The 16,352-nt window shown below is 39.7% G+C and overlaps 1 protein-coding gene across 1 annotated transcript in view; it reads left to right on the top strand.

The window, feature by feature from the left end:
* The window catches only part of LOC124718678 (zinc finger protein 665-like), a 66,158-nt gene that overhangs the window by 22,772 nt on the left and 27,034 nt on the right, over positions 1–16,352 (top strand). Inside the window, exons 5-6 of the mRNA XM_047244303.1 lie at positions 3,300–3,491; positions 5,607–5,774. Coding sequence (XP_047100259.1) covers positions 3,300–3,491; positions 5,607–5,774 — 360 coding nt within the window. The remainder of the gene's footprint in view (positions 1–3,299; positions 3,492–5,606; positions 5,775–16,352) is intronic.

Raw genomic sequence — 16,352 nt, 5'->3', positions numbered from 1 at the left:
ACCCGGCACATTCAGAACAACAATCTGTACAATGTGCAGAAAGTGTATTATTCTAGGGATTCTTTTTGTTATTCTGTGTTAAAAAAATATTATCATTGTTATTAATTCACCAATAAGGAAATCCATCCCTCTGTCGGTGCTATCTATGTGTGGAATTTTTCTTCTCAGTATTTCACTTTGTTTTGTGGCTGTGCTATTGGAGTGAAGTAATCAGCTGATTGTCCTTTTAAGACTCAATTTATACATAATCTTCCTACTAGTTTGATATGAATAAAAAACAAAAGAACTGTTTTTTGCAGATTGTTTCGGGCAGTAAATAATGTGTTTGAAATCTTCTTATGTAATTTTTTTTTTACCATAATATATTTTTGGGTGCTGTCGAAAATAATTTATATTTGACATCTACTGGAATGAGCTCATCCATCCTTTGTTGCTGTATCATGTTATACATCCATTTTCTTTTTTCTCTCATCATTCATCAGTATCTTACTCCAACTTTAAAAGTCTAAAAGCTAGTTTATATGCCTGTTGACCACTCAAAAATATCGACTATTCTTTATTCTTTATGCAGGTTTGCTAATGGAATGAAGCAGTTGTCTTATTGTCATTTAAATCCAAATTTATGCACAATCTTCCAATGACTTGTCTAAGATCCAAAATATAAAATATATAACTGGATAGATAAAAAAACTACACTCATTGAGTAGTGTCCGAATAAAGCACATACAAAAGTTAAGGAAATGTGGAAGCTTTTTGAGTCGGTGGCCGCTTCTTGTGGCAAAAGGGTTGAAGGGGAAAGAAGTGGGACGAAGGAAAGTGACTGGCGAGGTTTAGGTGGAAATGGGAAGAGTTCAGAAAATTCATGCAAAACTCCGGGTCAGGGGAGTCTTACCAAATGGGTTGAGAAGAAAACACAGTCTCCAACAATCAGTCCTTCCTTCTCATCCCATATGGTTAAGTCTTCCCTGACTCTGGCTTCAATGAGACTTTTTGGCGCATCTCCCCATTTCCTAAACCTTGTTAGTTCTTTTCCTTCATCCCTCTTTCTTCCCCTTCAACCTTTTTGCCACAAGAAGGAGCCACTGGCTCCGAAGTCTTCCACATTTCCTTAACTTTTATAAGTGGATTCTTCTTCTGTTACTTGAAGAATAGATTTATTTTATCTATCCAGTTATATTTTGAAAAACAGATATTTTTAATATTAAATATGTTGTCTTTGAATGGATTGCTTCAAACAATAGACAATAAATGTGAAATTTTCTTATCTTCTTTCTTTTACCATAATAAATTTTTTGGTGCCATTTAAAATCCTTTGTATTTCACACACATTACATGAGCTCATCACAGTTTGACTCATTTAAATGAATAAAAATGAGCTGACACATTGGTTGAGACACTGGACATGCTTTCAGGAAGAGTAGCAGCCAAATCTCTGTGTAGCATACCTTATTCAGATTCTCCAATTTCTCCTGAAACTGATACAAGATTATGGTTTGAGTAGGATACAGCCAGTTTCTTTCCTCCTCCTCATCCAATTGGAGCTTAAGATTTTTTTCTTTTCTTGGGTGAGGTGGGACTAGAGTAGCTTTCAGTAGGAAAGAGTGAGACTCCTTTTCCCGACATCCATCGGTTCATACAAATGTCTCGACGGTCACTTTGAAAAGGTTTCTCTTCCCTATACTTGTCTGATCCAAACTACTTTGCCAGCATCAATCTTTCCATTTGTTTGCAGTTTTCTGTCTGAATGTATAACAAGCTAACTTTTCCATTTCTGCATAATTAAAACTGTGTATAGTTTCTTTTAAAAATGACTGTCATGTTTTTCTTGGACTTTCTTCCCTTGTGACATTACTTCTGGGACACTTACAAGGAACTGGTTGTGTCATATTATTTTCCTAATCCACTTGTCTTCTTCTCTCATTTATTGTCCTCACATGACTTTTCTTTGCCAATTCTTCGCAGGACTTCCTTGTCGGCTGTTTTGTCTCTCCACTTCAGCACGCGTCTCCAGCATCTTACCTCAAGTCCTTCAGGAGAAGTCATTTCATTTTTGCTCATTATCCACATTTCCCAATCATAAAGTGCTATGCTCCAAATGCAGCTCATAACCATCTTTCTCCTCACTTCAGTATTTATGTTGCTTGAACAAGAATACTTCTTTTATTCATTAACATTACTTTTGATTCTCTACACTTTGTTTTATCTCTTCTATGCTTATTTGTCTTTAGCTATCGTACTTCCTAAATGTTTGCATCATCTAGTTTATTTTCTTTCTTCTAATGTTATTTCTTCTTGGAGTACACGAATATTTTCACTGTTTTTCTTCCATTGTGTCCTATCCTGTAGTACTATACCCATAACAGATTCTTCTGAGCTATCACACCTATGTCATCTGCAAACCTAATTATCTGCATTCTTTCTCCATTTATTCTGTTAATTATATGATACTCTTTGCACTCATTTATTGTATGTTCCTGTAGTTTTTGAATAGGGATGTAGATAGATTGCATCCTTCTCTAACAGCCTAAAAGATTTCTAGCATCTTTTTACATGTTTCTTATCTTTACTAGTGGTGTTTGTCCTTTGTATATTTATGTAATTACTCTCCTTTCTCTATAGTCAGATTTCACCAGTTTTAGAGCATCTGTAAGTGTGTTACAATTGGAAATGTCAAATACTTTTCTGATGCATATGAAAACTATGTACATTTTTCTGTTGACCCTAAGTGTGTCTGAATTTATATTGCAAAAGTATAGAATAGCTTCTCTTGTGTATCTGCCTTCTCAGAAGCCAATTTGGTATTCAGCTAAATTGGGTTCTGTTTAGTTCTTAAGGTGTCTGCATATAACTCTCAATAATATTTCTGAAGATTGAGATAAAATGCTCAAAGCCCTTTGTTTTTCACACATGGCTGCTTCATTCTTTTTGTGATTATCATCTTGTTTCTTTTCTTAAATGCGTCATGGATAAGCTCATGCTCCACAATTGATGGCTTTATATTGATGTGGCATTAAACTCCAAACTTACTTCCATTCCTCAGCTTCTAACAATCTCACTCTTTGTTGAGATACTAAACCCTAATACTCTTTCCTTTCTCCTAAGATTAATCGAGTGGCTACTGTTACTGGATACCCATGTTGGTGTTTTTACTGTCAGTTCGGTATAATCTTTTAGGTTTATTAATTTGTGAATCTGGGTTACAGATATCGCAGTGAATACAGTTAAGAACTACGTCCAAACTGAATAAATTTATTGTCGGTGTGGCCAAAAATGTTGAAATGTGATTAAAATCTTTGCAGCTTCAGTGCGTCCATTCGAGTGTGATAAGTGCTCCCAGACGTTCAAGCGGAAGGACAACTTGCTGCGGCACATCAAGTTGTCACACAGCGAGACCGAGAAGGACGAGGAGTCACAGACTGTGGCAGGGGAGAGGAGTGTGGAGACAGAGAAAGTCCCGCCTCGACAAAACCCTGCTCCCGCACACAATGAAGGTAATCTGGAGGATAATGTCAGTTATAGCTCGGATAAAAAAAACTTTGTAGCTGACAAACTGCTGTGAGCAGCCACACTAGGCAAGGCTGTATGTGTACCTACAAGTTGGCGGTGGCTGCTTCTTCCACTTTACTTGAAACTTCAATTGCAAAGTTATTTTAATCAGAGCACGTGCACTGTCACAAGTTCAGAAATTAATTGAAGTACAATCGTTCTCTGTACATCTCGGAAAGACTGACTAAATTCGTTAATGATTGAGAATATTTACAGCACTCTATTGGAATGTTTCCTCAGTCTTTATTTCCCTATTCGGGGTGAGGGGAACAGGCCATCGAAATAGTCCAGTAGTCAATCTGTAATTTCCACATCTAGGTTTCATCTTTCTCTTACTTTTTTCTTGTGGTGACTGTACAGTACCAATGCTGCTGTACAGTACCAATGCTGCGAGGAACCTGTTATTCAGCACCCTCAAACTGTGACACAACTCCTTCCCTGTGGACTTCGATCTGCTGTGTCGAACATGCTGAAAGAGACTTTTCTTGCTCCAGTGGTATGACACACTCAGAGAAGTTCAAGTCAATGTATTTCCTATAATGTAAACTCTGACTGCTGTTAATGAATCAACTACACGTGCATTACAGTCCACCCAGATGTTGCCATGCGTCCATCTCACACGAGACTCAGAACAGTAGTACGATAAAAACATAACACCAATGCAGTGCCGATTCCTTTGCCGTGAAGGAGGTCACGTGCACTCCTTCTGTCACAGCTCCACAGGCCAAATGACTCCACCCAGCAGATAGAAGCGTCAGTCCGTGACTCCCATCACCAATAGCACAGGATCGCTACAATTCCGATCTGCTCAAACTATCAAGAAACCTTGTGAAAGTGGGGTGCTTCCTACGTACTAACTACCTTAAGCCACAAATGTCTTTCGTCAGCTGACAGATATCGAGGAGGTAGAACGTCTCATTCGATCAATAATGTTACACCTCACTATCACTAATTGAACTTCAACGTTAATTTTCCACATATATCTTTTATTTTATTTTATTTTATTTTATTTTTTTTTTCTGCCTTTTGAGAAGATGTGTCTTTATTTAGTTTAATATGACACAGTAGTTGCTTCCTTTGAAATTATCATAATGGAATGTAGTCGAATTAAGTCGGGTGATGCTGAGGGAATTAGATTAGGAAATGAGACACTTAAAGTAGTAAAGGAGTTTTGCTAATTGGGGAGCAAAATAACTGATGATGGTCGAAGTAGAGAGGATATAAAATGTAGACTGGCAATGGCAAGGAAAGCGTTTCTGAAGAAGAGATATTTGTTAACATCAAGTATGGATTTAAGTGTCAGGAAGTCGTTTCTGAAAGTATTCGTATGGAGTGTAGCCATGTATGGAAGTGAAACATGGACGATAAATAGTTTGGACAAGAAGAGAATAGAAGCTTTCGAAATGTGGTGCTACAGAAGAATGCTGAAGATTAGATGGGTAGATCACATAACTAATGAGGAGGTGTTGAATAGGATTGGGGAGAAGAGAAGTTTGTGGCAAAACTTGACTAGAAGAAGGGATCGGTTGGTAGGACTGTTCTGAGGCATCAAGGGATCACCAATTTAGTATTGGAGGGCAGCGTGGAGGGTAAAAATCGTAGAAGGAGACCAAGAGATGAAATACGCTAAGCAGTTTCAGAAGGATGTATGTTGCAGTAGGTACTGGGAGGTGAAGAAGCTTGCACAGGATAGAGTAGCATGGAGAGCTGCATCAAACCAGTCTCAGGACTGAAGACCACAACAACAACAACAACAACATGACACTATCTGAGGCGAATGTTATATGTATTCGTGTGGGTGTTTCACGAATTTTAATGTATTGGGGTAGTTCTCGACTATTATATAAAGTTTTATACTCTGCTTGAATATCTATTATTTACTTTCACGGCCCATTCAGACTTTGAATCCTTCTTTGCTGTTAAAGACATATCCATATGTTTCTTCTCTTATTTTCTTACTTCAAATATTCAGTTTGGGATTTGGTGCTGATTGTTAACAGAATCTAATTTGAAAAATATCACTAGTATAAATGCTCCTGGTATATTCTCTTTTTACACAGATGAGCATCCATATGCATGCAAAATGTGCGGCAAGTGCTTCGACAGCTCAGAAAACCTGAAAGTCCACCTGCAGCTACACAACGGAAGCCACCCCTATGAATGCCCAGTCTGCAGTTTGACTTTTTCGTACAAGGAGGACATGACGAAGCATATGCCAGTACACGATTGTGAGTATTTAAAGCCTTACAACCAATTATGAGGTTTGCAGCATAACTTGTTATTCCATTATAAGTTCACTAGTGTAATGTTACCTCAGTTGCTTCCTGGGAAATTGTCATATTTTACTTGCCAGTAGTTTAAATAAGGAAACATTATGAGTACATATTAACAAGATGAGAAAGAACCACTTCACAATTTATTTTCTCATTTTTTCCTTCTTCTGAATATGAAGAAAATGTGTTATAAAACATCTCAATTGTGTGGCATCTAACTTACTCAAAGTATACTCTTACAAACTGTATTTAGTATTTTGCATTTGGGTACAAAGAGTAGTTGTCCAACATGCTACATATAGTTGGTTGTCTGTGTGAGAGAAACAGTTCTTTTAGATTCACTCCACAATATTATTAGTATTCTTACAGTATGCTAATCATACCAGAAATTGCATCGTTTTAAAGCTCAGTGGTAAGTTAGCTGAATGAGCGGTATTCGTGGAATGAATACTGACTAGGCTTTTCCTTTTCTGCTTAATATTTCTAAATTAATGATGTTAATAAGCTTTTTTCTGAGGGCATACTGGGGACATTGAAAAGTTTAAAAACTTTGTTGGAAAGTTTACACTTTCATCTTCGTTCTTCATTGTGTCAGTGGTTTTATATATATTTCTTCTTCCTTACATATCGTGTACAAATACATGTTAAATACACTGAGGTTACAAAACTCATGGGATAGTGATAAGCACATACACAGATGTTGGTAGTATCATGTACACAAGGTGTGAAAGGGCAGTGCATAGGCAGAACTGTCATTTGTACTCACATGATTCTTGTGAAAAGGTTTCTGATGTGTATTACGGCCACACAGTGGGAATTAATGTATTTTGAACATGGGATGGTAGTTGGAGCTAGATACACGGGACATCCCATTTCCAAAATCGTTATGGAATTCAAAATTCCAAATTTCAAGGGTGTGCTGAGAATACCAGATTTCAGGCATTCCTCTAACATGGGTAAGGCAGTGCCCAACAGCCTTCAGTTAATGAACAAGAGCTGCAGCATTTGCATAGAGTTGTCAGTGCTAACAGACAATCAATACTGTGTGAAATAACCTCAGAATCAACGTGGGAAGTACGACAAATGTATGCATTAGGACAGCGCAGTAAAATCTGGTGTTAATGGGCTATGGCAACAGACAACTGACGCGAGTGCGTTTGCTAACAGCACGACATCTCTTGGAGTGCCTCTGCTGGGCTCGTGACCATATCGACTGACTCTAGTCGGCTGGAAAACTGTGGTCTGGTCACATGAGTCTATATTTCAGTTGGTGAGAACTGACGGTAAGGTTTGAGTATGGTGCAGACGCCACAAAGCCATGGACGCAGATTGTCAATAATGCGTTGTGCAAGCTGGTGGTGGCTCCATAATGACTGGAAATGGTTATGTTTGGCTACTTGAAGACCATTTGCAGCCATTCATGCACTTTGTGTGCACAAGCAACAATGGAATTTTTGTGGATGACAGTGTACCACATCACTGGATCACAATTGTTCACAATTGATTTGAAGAATGATGTGGCCATCCAAATTGCCTGACACGAACCCCATAGAAAATTTATGGGACATAGTTGAGTGGTGAGTTCATGCATAAAATCCTCTACTGGCAACACTTTCACAATTATAGTGGCAAAATAATGTCAGACACAATGTATCCTGTGGCTTCATTCATCTCGGTGTATGCTAAATATGTGTCAAATATATTTAACATGTGCACACATGGCAAAGCAATGGGCACAAAGCTCATTCTAAACCCCTCCGTTGATTTCAAGCAAATTTGGTACACATATTAGTTACAATCTGGAAAGAAATCCTGTGAGGGTAAGACCCAACAGCATTGTAATCGAATGAGCATAAATATGTGGAGAGAGAGAGAGAAGGGGGTAGGGGGGGGGGGAGGAGAAGGATGAGGAAGAAAACAGACGGCAAGGCATAAGGAGGAGGGGGCACAGATAGGCGAAAGAAGAGGTGGACAAGTAGAGGCAAAGGGGAAATGGACAGACAGTGGATAGAGGAGGAGATGGACAGAGAGAGGATAAAGGATGAGATGGGCAGAGATAGGGGAAAGGAGCAGATGAACTAATAGAATATTGGAATAAATCCATACCCAGGGACTAGAGGCAAGTAAAATGTGGATTCCTTTTTTATATGATATTAAAAACAAAAAAAAACAAGAAACTTCATTGATTTGGCCAGCCCAGCCATGTACGCACCGTTTCTGGCAGCTTTCACTTTACGTTATTAGGAGCAATGATTATTTCTCTCCATTTTGTGTAAGAGGTCACTGTTCATGGTAGGAACCGGTTCTGGTGAGATTTAGCAAATGGCATTTGGATCCGAAGATGGGGTCTAGATGGACCATTGACATACCCTGTTAAGCTACCTGTACAATCCAGATGCAGACCTGACAAGGATATTATCAGTTAATATGCCAGGAAACGTTATGTAGCTCTGCAGAGCTATTGTTGCTTATTGCTCAATTTTTATACGAAATCGCAGTTCGTGAGCCTTAATGACGTGGAGATCAGCGTCAAGTAAAGTAGCTTTGATTTTGGCAGAGAACCGGGGAAACCGTAGTTCACAGAAGTTAAGGTGTTGCCACGATGTGAAGTAGTTCTTCCTGATGCTGATGCCAGCTCTTAAAGATGTCACTGATAAATCCAGTGCTGTTTTTCTAAAAAAAGGTTTGAGGGTACTCCGACATAGGATATAATGAAGCGAAAATTACTTATAACTGAAGCATGGGGTACCACCTGTCTGCTTTTAGCCATGAAGTCATCAACATGTCGAACTACAAAAAAAAATGGCATCGGACTCTTCAGTTGACTTGACAGAAAGAAACCAGTTCTTCTTTTCTGGAACCACCTGAAGATGACACAGATATTTTAGCCCAAGGCTCTGCGATGTTCACGCCTTGTTTATTTCTTTCTATGTCTAAACGTTCTACTTCTTTGCAAATTCTGCAGCCAAGTTTTTTATTTGAAATGATCAACCAGTCATTTTTCTCACAAAATGCAATTTCTTGTTCCAAAGTCCAACATTCTGTCCGATCATTTAATTTTCGATCATGCACACTTTCGTTCACTGCATTTTCACACGTAAGTTCAGTGCTCAGGTTTACAGTTCCACTTTCGTCATCCACTGATGTTGAACTTCCTGGCTTTTCACTCGCACGTGAACTATTGACAGTTTTTGGTTTTTTAGATGCAGGAGAACAAGTAAAATAGTTTAGCAGAAAACTAACAATCTCTCACCTCCAACTTAACTTACAAGTTGCAATGAAAGACAGGACACACTGTAAAACTTCGCACAACCGACAAGAACAGAAAAGCAAACGCGAACGAATAAAGAACAAGAAAACAAAGATGGTAATGAATCGTGAAGGATCATGGTAGCGGGACCATAGAGACATCTATTGGTAGCTCAGCGTTTGAGCGTACGCATATCCGTTCAGCACTACCATCGCCCACTACTAGCAGGCGAGGGCACTACGTGCTTGTCAAACTGGCTGCCAGCAATTCAGTTGTCAAGAACGGTTGCTGCGGCTTAGAAATGCTTGAAACAGTCAATGACATCGTTTTTCCCACCAAAAACTGCACTGGTATCATTCGTATTGCAATTACCAACGCTAAAAATGAAGTAAAAAATTTACGTTCCTGAAATAAATCATTGGCACTCTTCCAAATTTTCAACATTGTAAAAAAATTACTTTGTCGATGAAAAAGTTTAGGGGTACTCATCCCCCAGTGTTCCCCCAGAAAAACAGCACTGGAAAAATCTATACTGTGCCTGGGAGCCCTGGATTCTGGATGTTGAGAAATGCCTGTCAAACACGTGGTCCTGTAATGATAGATATCGAATGTGCGACTTTGTCAACTGAACGACTCCGGTGGCGCAAGTTACAGATACTGTTTACAGCATTCATTAGAGCGATGACAAAAGGTGGGAAGTTTATTAAGTCACAATTAATTGCAAATAAAAGTAGTTACTTTACTCATCAGCCGTGTCTTCGTCATCCACTATTCCTGGTGTTGTATAAGCCGCCAATAGCAATTCTTTTTACCCATAACCCAGATACACTCGTGCTGCGTCAGTCAGAAATATCGGGAGACCATCAGGTGGGACAACTTTTCCATGCAATTTCAAGATGTGGAAATATAGGTATTAAAAGAAGTAGAGCTCATCCTTAATTCTTATAGACCTCTCTCTTTTTATCAGTGGTTTCACAGATTTCCACAACTGTTTGACGTTCTTTGTGGACAGATGGATTGTCCGATGATACAAATTCAACACAGTGATTCACAAATCCTTATTTCTTTAAGATGTTGTACAATTTATAACTGTCTGTTATCACTTTTGTGCCTGGCTATATAAAGAGCCTTTTCAGATAGATATAGTTTCCGTTTCTCTTTCAATGATGCCAAATGCACAAATATTTTCAACTATGTTTTACGATAGTTGTCCTCTCTGGTATTTCCTAGTAAGTATATGCAGTTCATCTATTTTGACAACCTCGTTCATGATTGTGACTTAACAAACTTCTCGCCAGAAATTGCAGTAGTTGCACACAATTTTTTTTCAGAAGCTGTTGCTTGTAGCGTATAGTCTCTTATTCTACAAGATAGTAAAATGATGCTCTTCTCGATGGATAACGTGAAACTGTCAAACCGTGTGTCATTTCTGATAGATGATCTCCTGTGACAATGGGTGCAGTACAATTGCAAAGGAAAATCAGCGCATGCATCTTTCTTGTGAAGATTCATGGAGTTGAGACCATGACATTCTACAATTCTTGCTATTCCCAAGTAGAAGCAATCCGAAGTCCGAACAAAATTTCACACAACTTTCCACACTACATAACTGAGGAATAACATTTCAGTGTGTGAGACTACCCCACTCTCAAAACTGCAGTGCTGTCAGGCATGCTATTCATAACTGAACGTGATAGACTATGTTCTGCTGACAACATGCTAAATATTTACTGTAATTCGCACCACTAATCACATGGTTGTCCCATAACAGGCCCCCAGTTTGTTTGCAGGTTTTGCCCTCAAAATAAAAGTAGTTTTGTGGGCGAGGATGAAGTTGGCAAGGTTGAGGATAAATGAGGTTTTATGGAGACCAATTCAGCATTGGAAGGATTCTATTGCTTAGAGATCATGTGTGCATGATATATCCTTTTAGAGTGAGATTGTGTCGGTAGTGACTAAGAAGGTTCCACATGGGAAAGAGTCAGAATGGATTAAAGATGCTCTTGATAGTGGATGGTGCCTCTTATGGACAACTGGAGGCTCTGCACTATAGGATTGCGGTGCTTGTATACCAGTGTGTTTGGTAAGGGCTTTGAGGTGTGCTGGGACAGTTGGGATGATTGTTTTAGTATATTTCAGGAAGAAGGTAAAAAGCAGGGATGTGTCAGTTAGGAGTAGTATGAAGTTCTATGGAAGTGCTGTGAATCAATATGGGAAGCACAGAAATATTAGGATTTTCTGTGGCTCACAGTGGGTGGAAGGAATGGGTCAAAAGAAATAGTTTTGTATGTCAAGGTTGGACACAGCTGTTGAGCTGCTTTGCCACATTCTCCTTAAGATCAAATACCACAGTAGTGGAGCCTTTGTCAGTACTGAGGATGATAATATAGTTGTCTACCTCCAGGTCATGGAGAGTTCAGGACTCGACTCGAGTAAGGGTTGAAGTTTCAGTGATATTTTTCAGATAGAATTCAGAGATGATGCTGGAGCTGAGGAATTTCTGAAATACTTGGGGTGAATGGTTTTTGGGAAGAAAAAGAGGAGGATCTCTTTGCAATTTGGATTGGAACTGTTCTACACAGGAGAGCTCCAAGTCCTTAAGCATTTATATAGAAGGCAAGCTCAATGTCAAATATTCAGTGATGAGGACAAAGATGTAGAGCACAAATGGAAAAAAATCAAAACCATCATTGAGTATGCCTTAGAGTAGTATGTTCTGAGCAAGGTCTGAAGGGATGGGAAAGAACCATCATGGTTTAATACTTGTGTCAGAAAACTGTTCAGTTAACAAAGAGAACTTCATATCAGATTCAAGAGAAATCAAAACCTAACTGACAAAGGTATGATGAATGAAGCAAAAATGAGCATAAGGAGAGTAAAGGGAGACGCGTTCAGTGACTTTGAAAGTAAAAATTCTCTCAACCAATCTGAGTAAAAACCTTAAGACATTTTGTCTTTTGTAAAATCAGTAAGCATTTCAATCATCATATGAATGTCAAAATGGCAGACATTGAGATAACTGATTGCAGAAGAGAAAAGCAACTACAGTTGCTTAGTAGTCAAAAGGCATCAGGACCAGATGAGATAACTACAAGATTCTACAAAGAATATGCAAAAGAACTTGCTTCCCTTGTAACAGCAGTTTATCTTAGTTTGCTGGAACAATGAAGGGTACCTACTGACTGGAAGAAGGTGCAGGTCATTCCTGTATATAAGAAAGGCTGTGGGACAGAAGCGCACAATTATAGACCTATATTGTTGATATCACACTGTTTTTAGAATTATGGAACATGTTTTATGCTCAAGAATTACATCGTTTATTGAAGAACAAAAATCTTCTTTATTAAGATTAACATGGACTCCACAAAGAGAAATCTTGTAAAACTCAGGTTGCTGTGTTCCTCCATGAGATCCAAAACACTGTGGAATACAGTGCTGAGCTGTGTTCCTTGACTACAGGAAGGTTTTAACACTGTCCTGGACAGCTGTTTAGTGAAAAAAATATGAGCTTATCAAATAATGGACCTGATTTATGACTGGATTGAAGACTCCCTTGCAGGTAGAACTCAATCTTAATCGCTCTTAATGGAAAAAATCGACAGGTGGAAAGGTAATTTCCACAGTAACCCAAGGAAGTGCGATAGAAATGTTATTGTTTACAATGTATGTAAATGATTTAGTAGAAAGTGTTGGATGCTTTTCTAGACTGTTTGCAAATGGTGTGTTTGTCTGTACGAAAGTAGCTACGCCAGAAGACAGATATCAATTTGCAGAATGACCTGTAGAGCATTGATTGATTGTGCAGGCTCTGGCAGTTGAATCTGAGTGTAAATAAATGTAACATGTTGTGCATGCACATGACAAGAAAGCCACTACAGTAAAACTATGGTATTGATGAGAAACTGCCAGAAGTAGCTACTGTAAATTTTCTAGCTATACCTATCCATAGTAACTTAAGTGGAATGACCACTTAAAACAAATACACAACTGGCCATTAAAATTGCTACACCACGAAGATGACATGCTACAGACGCGAAATTTAACCAACAGGAAGAAGATGCTGTGATATGCAAATGATTACCTTTTCAGAGCATTCACACAAGGTTGGCGCCGGTGGCGACACCTACAACGTGCTGACATGAGGAAAGTTTCCAACCGATTTGTCATACACAAACAGCAGTTGACCAACGTTGACTGGTGAAACGTTGTTGTGATGCCTCATGTAAGGAGGAGAAATGTGTACCATCACGTTTCCGACTTTGATAAAGGTCGGATTGTAGCCTATCGCGATTGCGGATTATCATATTGCAACATTGCTGTTCGCGTTGGTCGAGATCCAATGACTGTTAGCAGAATATGGAATCGGTGGGTTCAGGAGGGTAATACGGAATGCCGTGCTGGATCCCAACAGCCTTGTATCACTGGCAGTCGAGATGACAGGCATCTTATCCGCATGGCTGTAATGGATCATGCAGCCACGTCTCGATCCCTGAGTCAACAGATGAGGACGTTTGCAAGACAACAACCATCTGCACGAACAGTTTGATGAGATTTGCAGCAGCATGGACTATCAGCTCGGAGACCGTGGCTGTGGTTACCTTGACGCTGCATCACAGACAGGAGCGCCTGCGATGGTGTACTCAACGACGAATCTGGGTGCGCAAATGGCAAAACGTCATTTTTTCGGATGAATCCAGATTCTGTTTACAGCATCATGATGGTCGCATCCGTGTTTGGCGACATCGCGGTAAACACACATTGGAAGCATGTATTCGTCATCGCCATACAGGTGTATCACCTGGCGTGATGGTATGGGGTGCCATTGGTTACACGTCTCGGTCACCTCTTGTTCGCACTGACGGCACTTTGAACAGCGGACGTTACATTTCAGATGTGTTACGACCCGTGGCTCTACACTGCATTCGATCCCTGTGAAAACCTACATTTCAGCAGGATAATGCACGACCGCATGTTGCAGGTCCTGTACGGGCCTTTCTGGATACAGAAAATGTTCGACTGCTGTCCTGGCCAGCACATTCTCCAGATCTCTCACCAATTGAAAACGTCTGGTCAATGGTGGTCAAGCAACTGGCTCGTCACAATACGCCAGTCACTACTCTTGATGAACCGTGGTATCGTGATGAAGCTGCATGGGCAGCTGTACCTGTACACGCCACCCAAGCCCTGTTTGACTCAATACCCAGGTGTATCAAGGCCGTTATTACGGCCAGAGGTGGTTGTTCTGGGTACTTATTTCCCAGGATCTATGCACCCAAATTGCGTGAAAATGTAATCACATGTCAGTTCTAGTATAATATATTTGTCCAATGAATACCCATTTATCATCTGCATTTCTTCGTGGTGTAGTGATTTTAATGGCCAGTAGTGTAGAAGGAAATGCAGATGCTAGACTGAGCTTTGTAGGAAGAATTTTAAGGAAATGTGACTCAATCATAAAGAAATGTAACTCATCCATTAAGGAAGTGGCATATAAGGCACTTGTTCAACTGGTTCTTGAGCATTGTTCGTCAACATAGGACCCTTACCTGGTAGGCCTGATAGGAGAGAGAGAGAGAGAGAGAGAGAGAGAGAGAGAGAAGATTCAATGAAGAGCGGCACTTTCCATTGCGTGATCATTTAGTTGGCACGAGAGCATCACAGAGATGCTCAACAAATTCTAGTGGCAGACTTTACAAGAAAGGCATTGAGCATCAAGGAATGGATTACTACTGAAATTTCTAGAGAGCACTCTCCGGGAAGAGTCCAACAACATATTGCTTCCTCCCACATACGTCTTATGTAATGATCGTAACAAGAAAATTTGAGAAATTAGAGCTAATACAGATGCTTACCAACAATCGTTCTTCCCATGCCATCTGTGAGTGGAACAGGGAATGATGGAATAGTTAGTGGTACCAAAAGTACCCTCCACCACACACCATTAAGTGGCTTGCAGAGTATAGTGTAGATGTAGATGTAGAACGTGGAACATGACAGCCAGAAAGGTCGTGTGTTAAAATTTAATTTTCTTTCTTTTTTTAAAAAAATAATTTTTTAATGCCTAGATTGCATTTGTATAACACAATTAAAATATGATGACTAACTATTTTCAGCTGTAAGTAATAACTGTTGTCAGATCTGTAAACAAGCAATATACAGAAAATTACCTTAGAAAAACCATTTTACAACCTAATAAGAAAGGTAAAATCATTTGAAGAAAGCACAAAGTACAGATGCAACTAACAACTATGGTAGAAAATGGCAGTATATAACATCATATGTAAAAGAAAACATCATATATACGAGGGTTGTACCAAAAGTAAGGTTCCCAATGAGCTACAGCCTCGGGGGAAGGTGCTAGGCTAAATCTGACAACAGTTCTGTGCGCAGTGGTTCATACACTCTCGAGCCCGCCCGTCTACGATTCGCTACGTCACTCAGTGGCTTGGCAGGCATCAGAGATGCAAGGGTTGATCGCCGCTCCCGCCAAGTACGAGGTTCGAGCAGTACTCCGGTTTCTCCACACAAGGAAGTTACCGCCTGTGGAGATTCATTGGCAACTGACTGAGGTTTATGGTGAAGAGTGCATGTGCTTTCAGCACGTGCGCAAGTGGTGTAGGGCTTTTGCTGAGGGTTGCACAGAAGTTGACGATGAAGAATGGAGTGGAAGACCACTGGTTTCAGATGTGACTGTCCATTAGATCAACAGTGAGATGCTCAAAGACAGGAGGATCACTGTCCGTGAACTTGTTGAACGCATTCCTGAAGCTTCCCATGGCACAGCTGGAAGAACTTTAACAGAAAAGTTGGACTATCGCAAGGTATGTGTTTGCTGGGCTCGCGAGCAGAAGTCACACACTTCCTCAACGGGTTGGCAAGAGACTTCTTTGACTTAGGAATACAAAAACTGGAGCACTGCCTTCAAAAGCGTGTTGAAAAAAATGGAGGCTGTTGAAAAATAGAAAAAAGTGTGAGCTTTTCAACGACATATAAATTAATGACATTAAGCCACGTTTTCTTTTTGTAGAAAATATGGGAACCTTACTTTTGGTACAGCCCTCATAGAAAGTGAACATGCATCACTGTTGACTTTACAGTGTCACACTGACAAAAATTTTTTTAATGCTTTCAGTATAAACTACCGTGCATGTATTAAATGCAGGTTAAACATGAACTGGCTGTAACAGTAAAAATCATCATGCAATTACGTGCATCTGCGTAGAAAGCAATACAACTAAGAAATTTGGTGCTAACAGCTACAACAAAACTGAGCCAGGATTCTA

Source organism: Schistocerca piceifrons, chromosome 10, assembly GCF_021461385.2.
Source record: "Schistocerca piceifrons isolate TAMUIC-IGC-003096 chromosome 10, iqSchPice1.1, whole genome shotgun sequence".
In the NCBI taxonomy this organism is placed as follows: domain Eukaryota; kingdom Metazoa; phylum Arthropoda; class Insecta; order Orthoptera; family Acrididae; genus Schistocerca; species Schistocerca piceifrons.
Note: the sequence above shows the minus strand (reverse complement) of the source record. Positions and strands in the feature narration are given on the sequence as shown.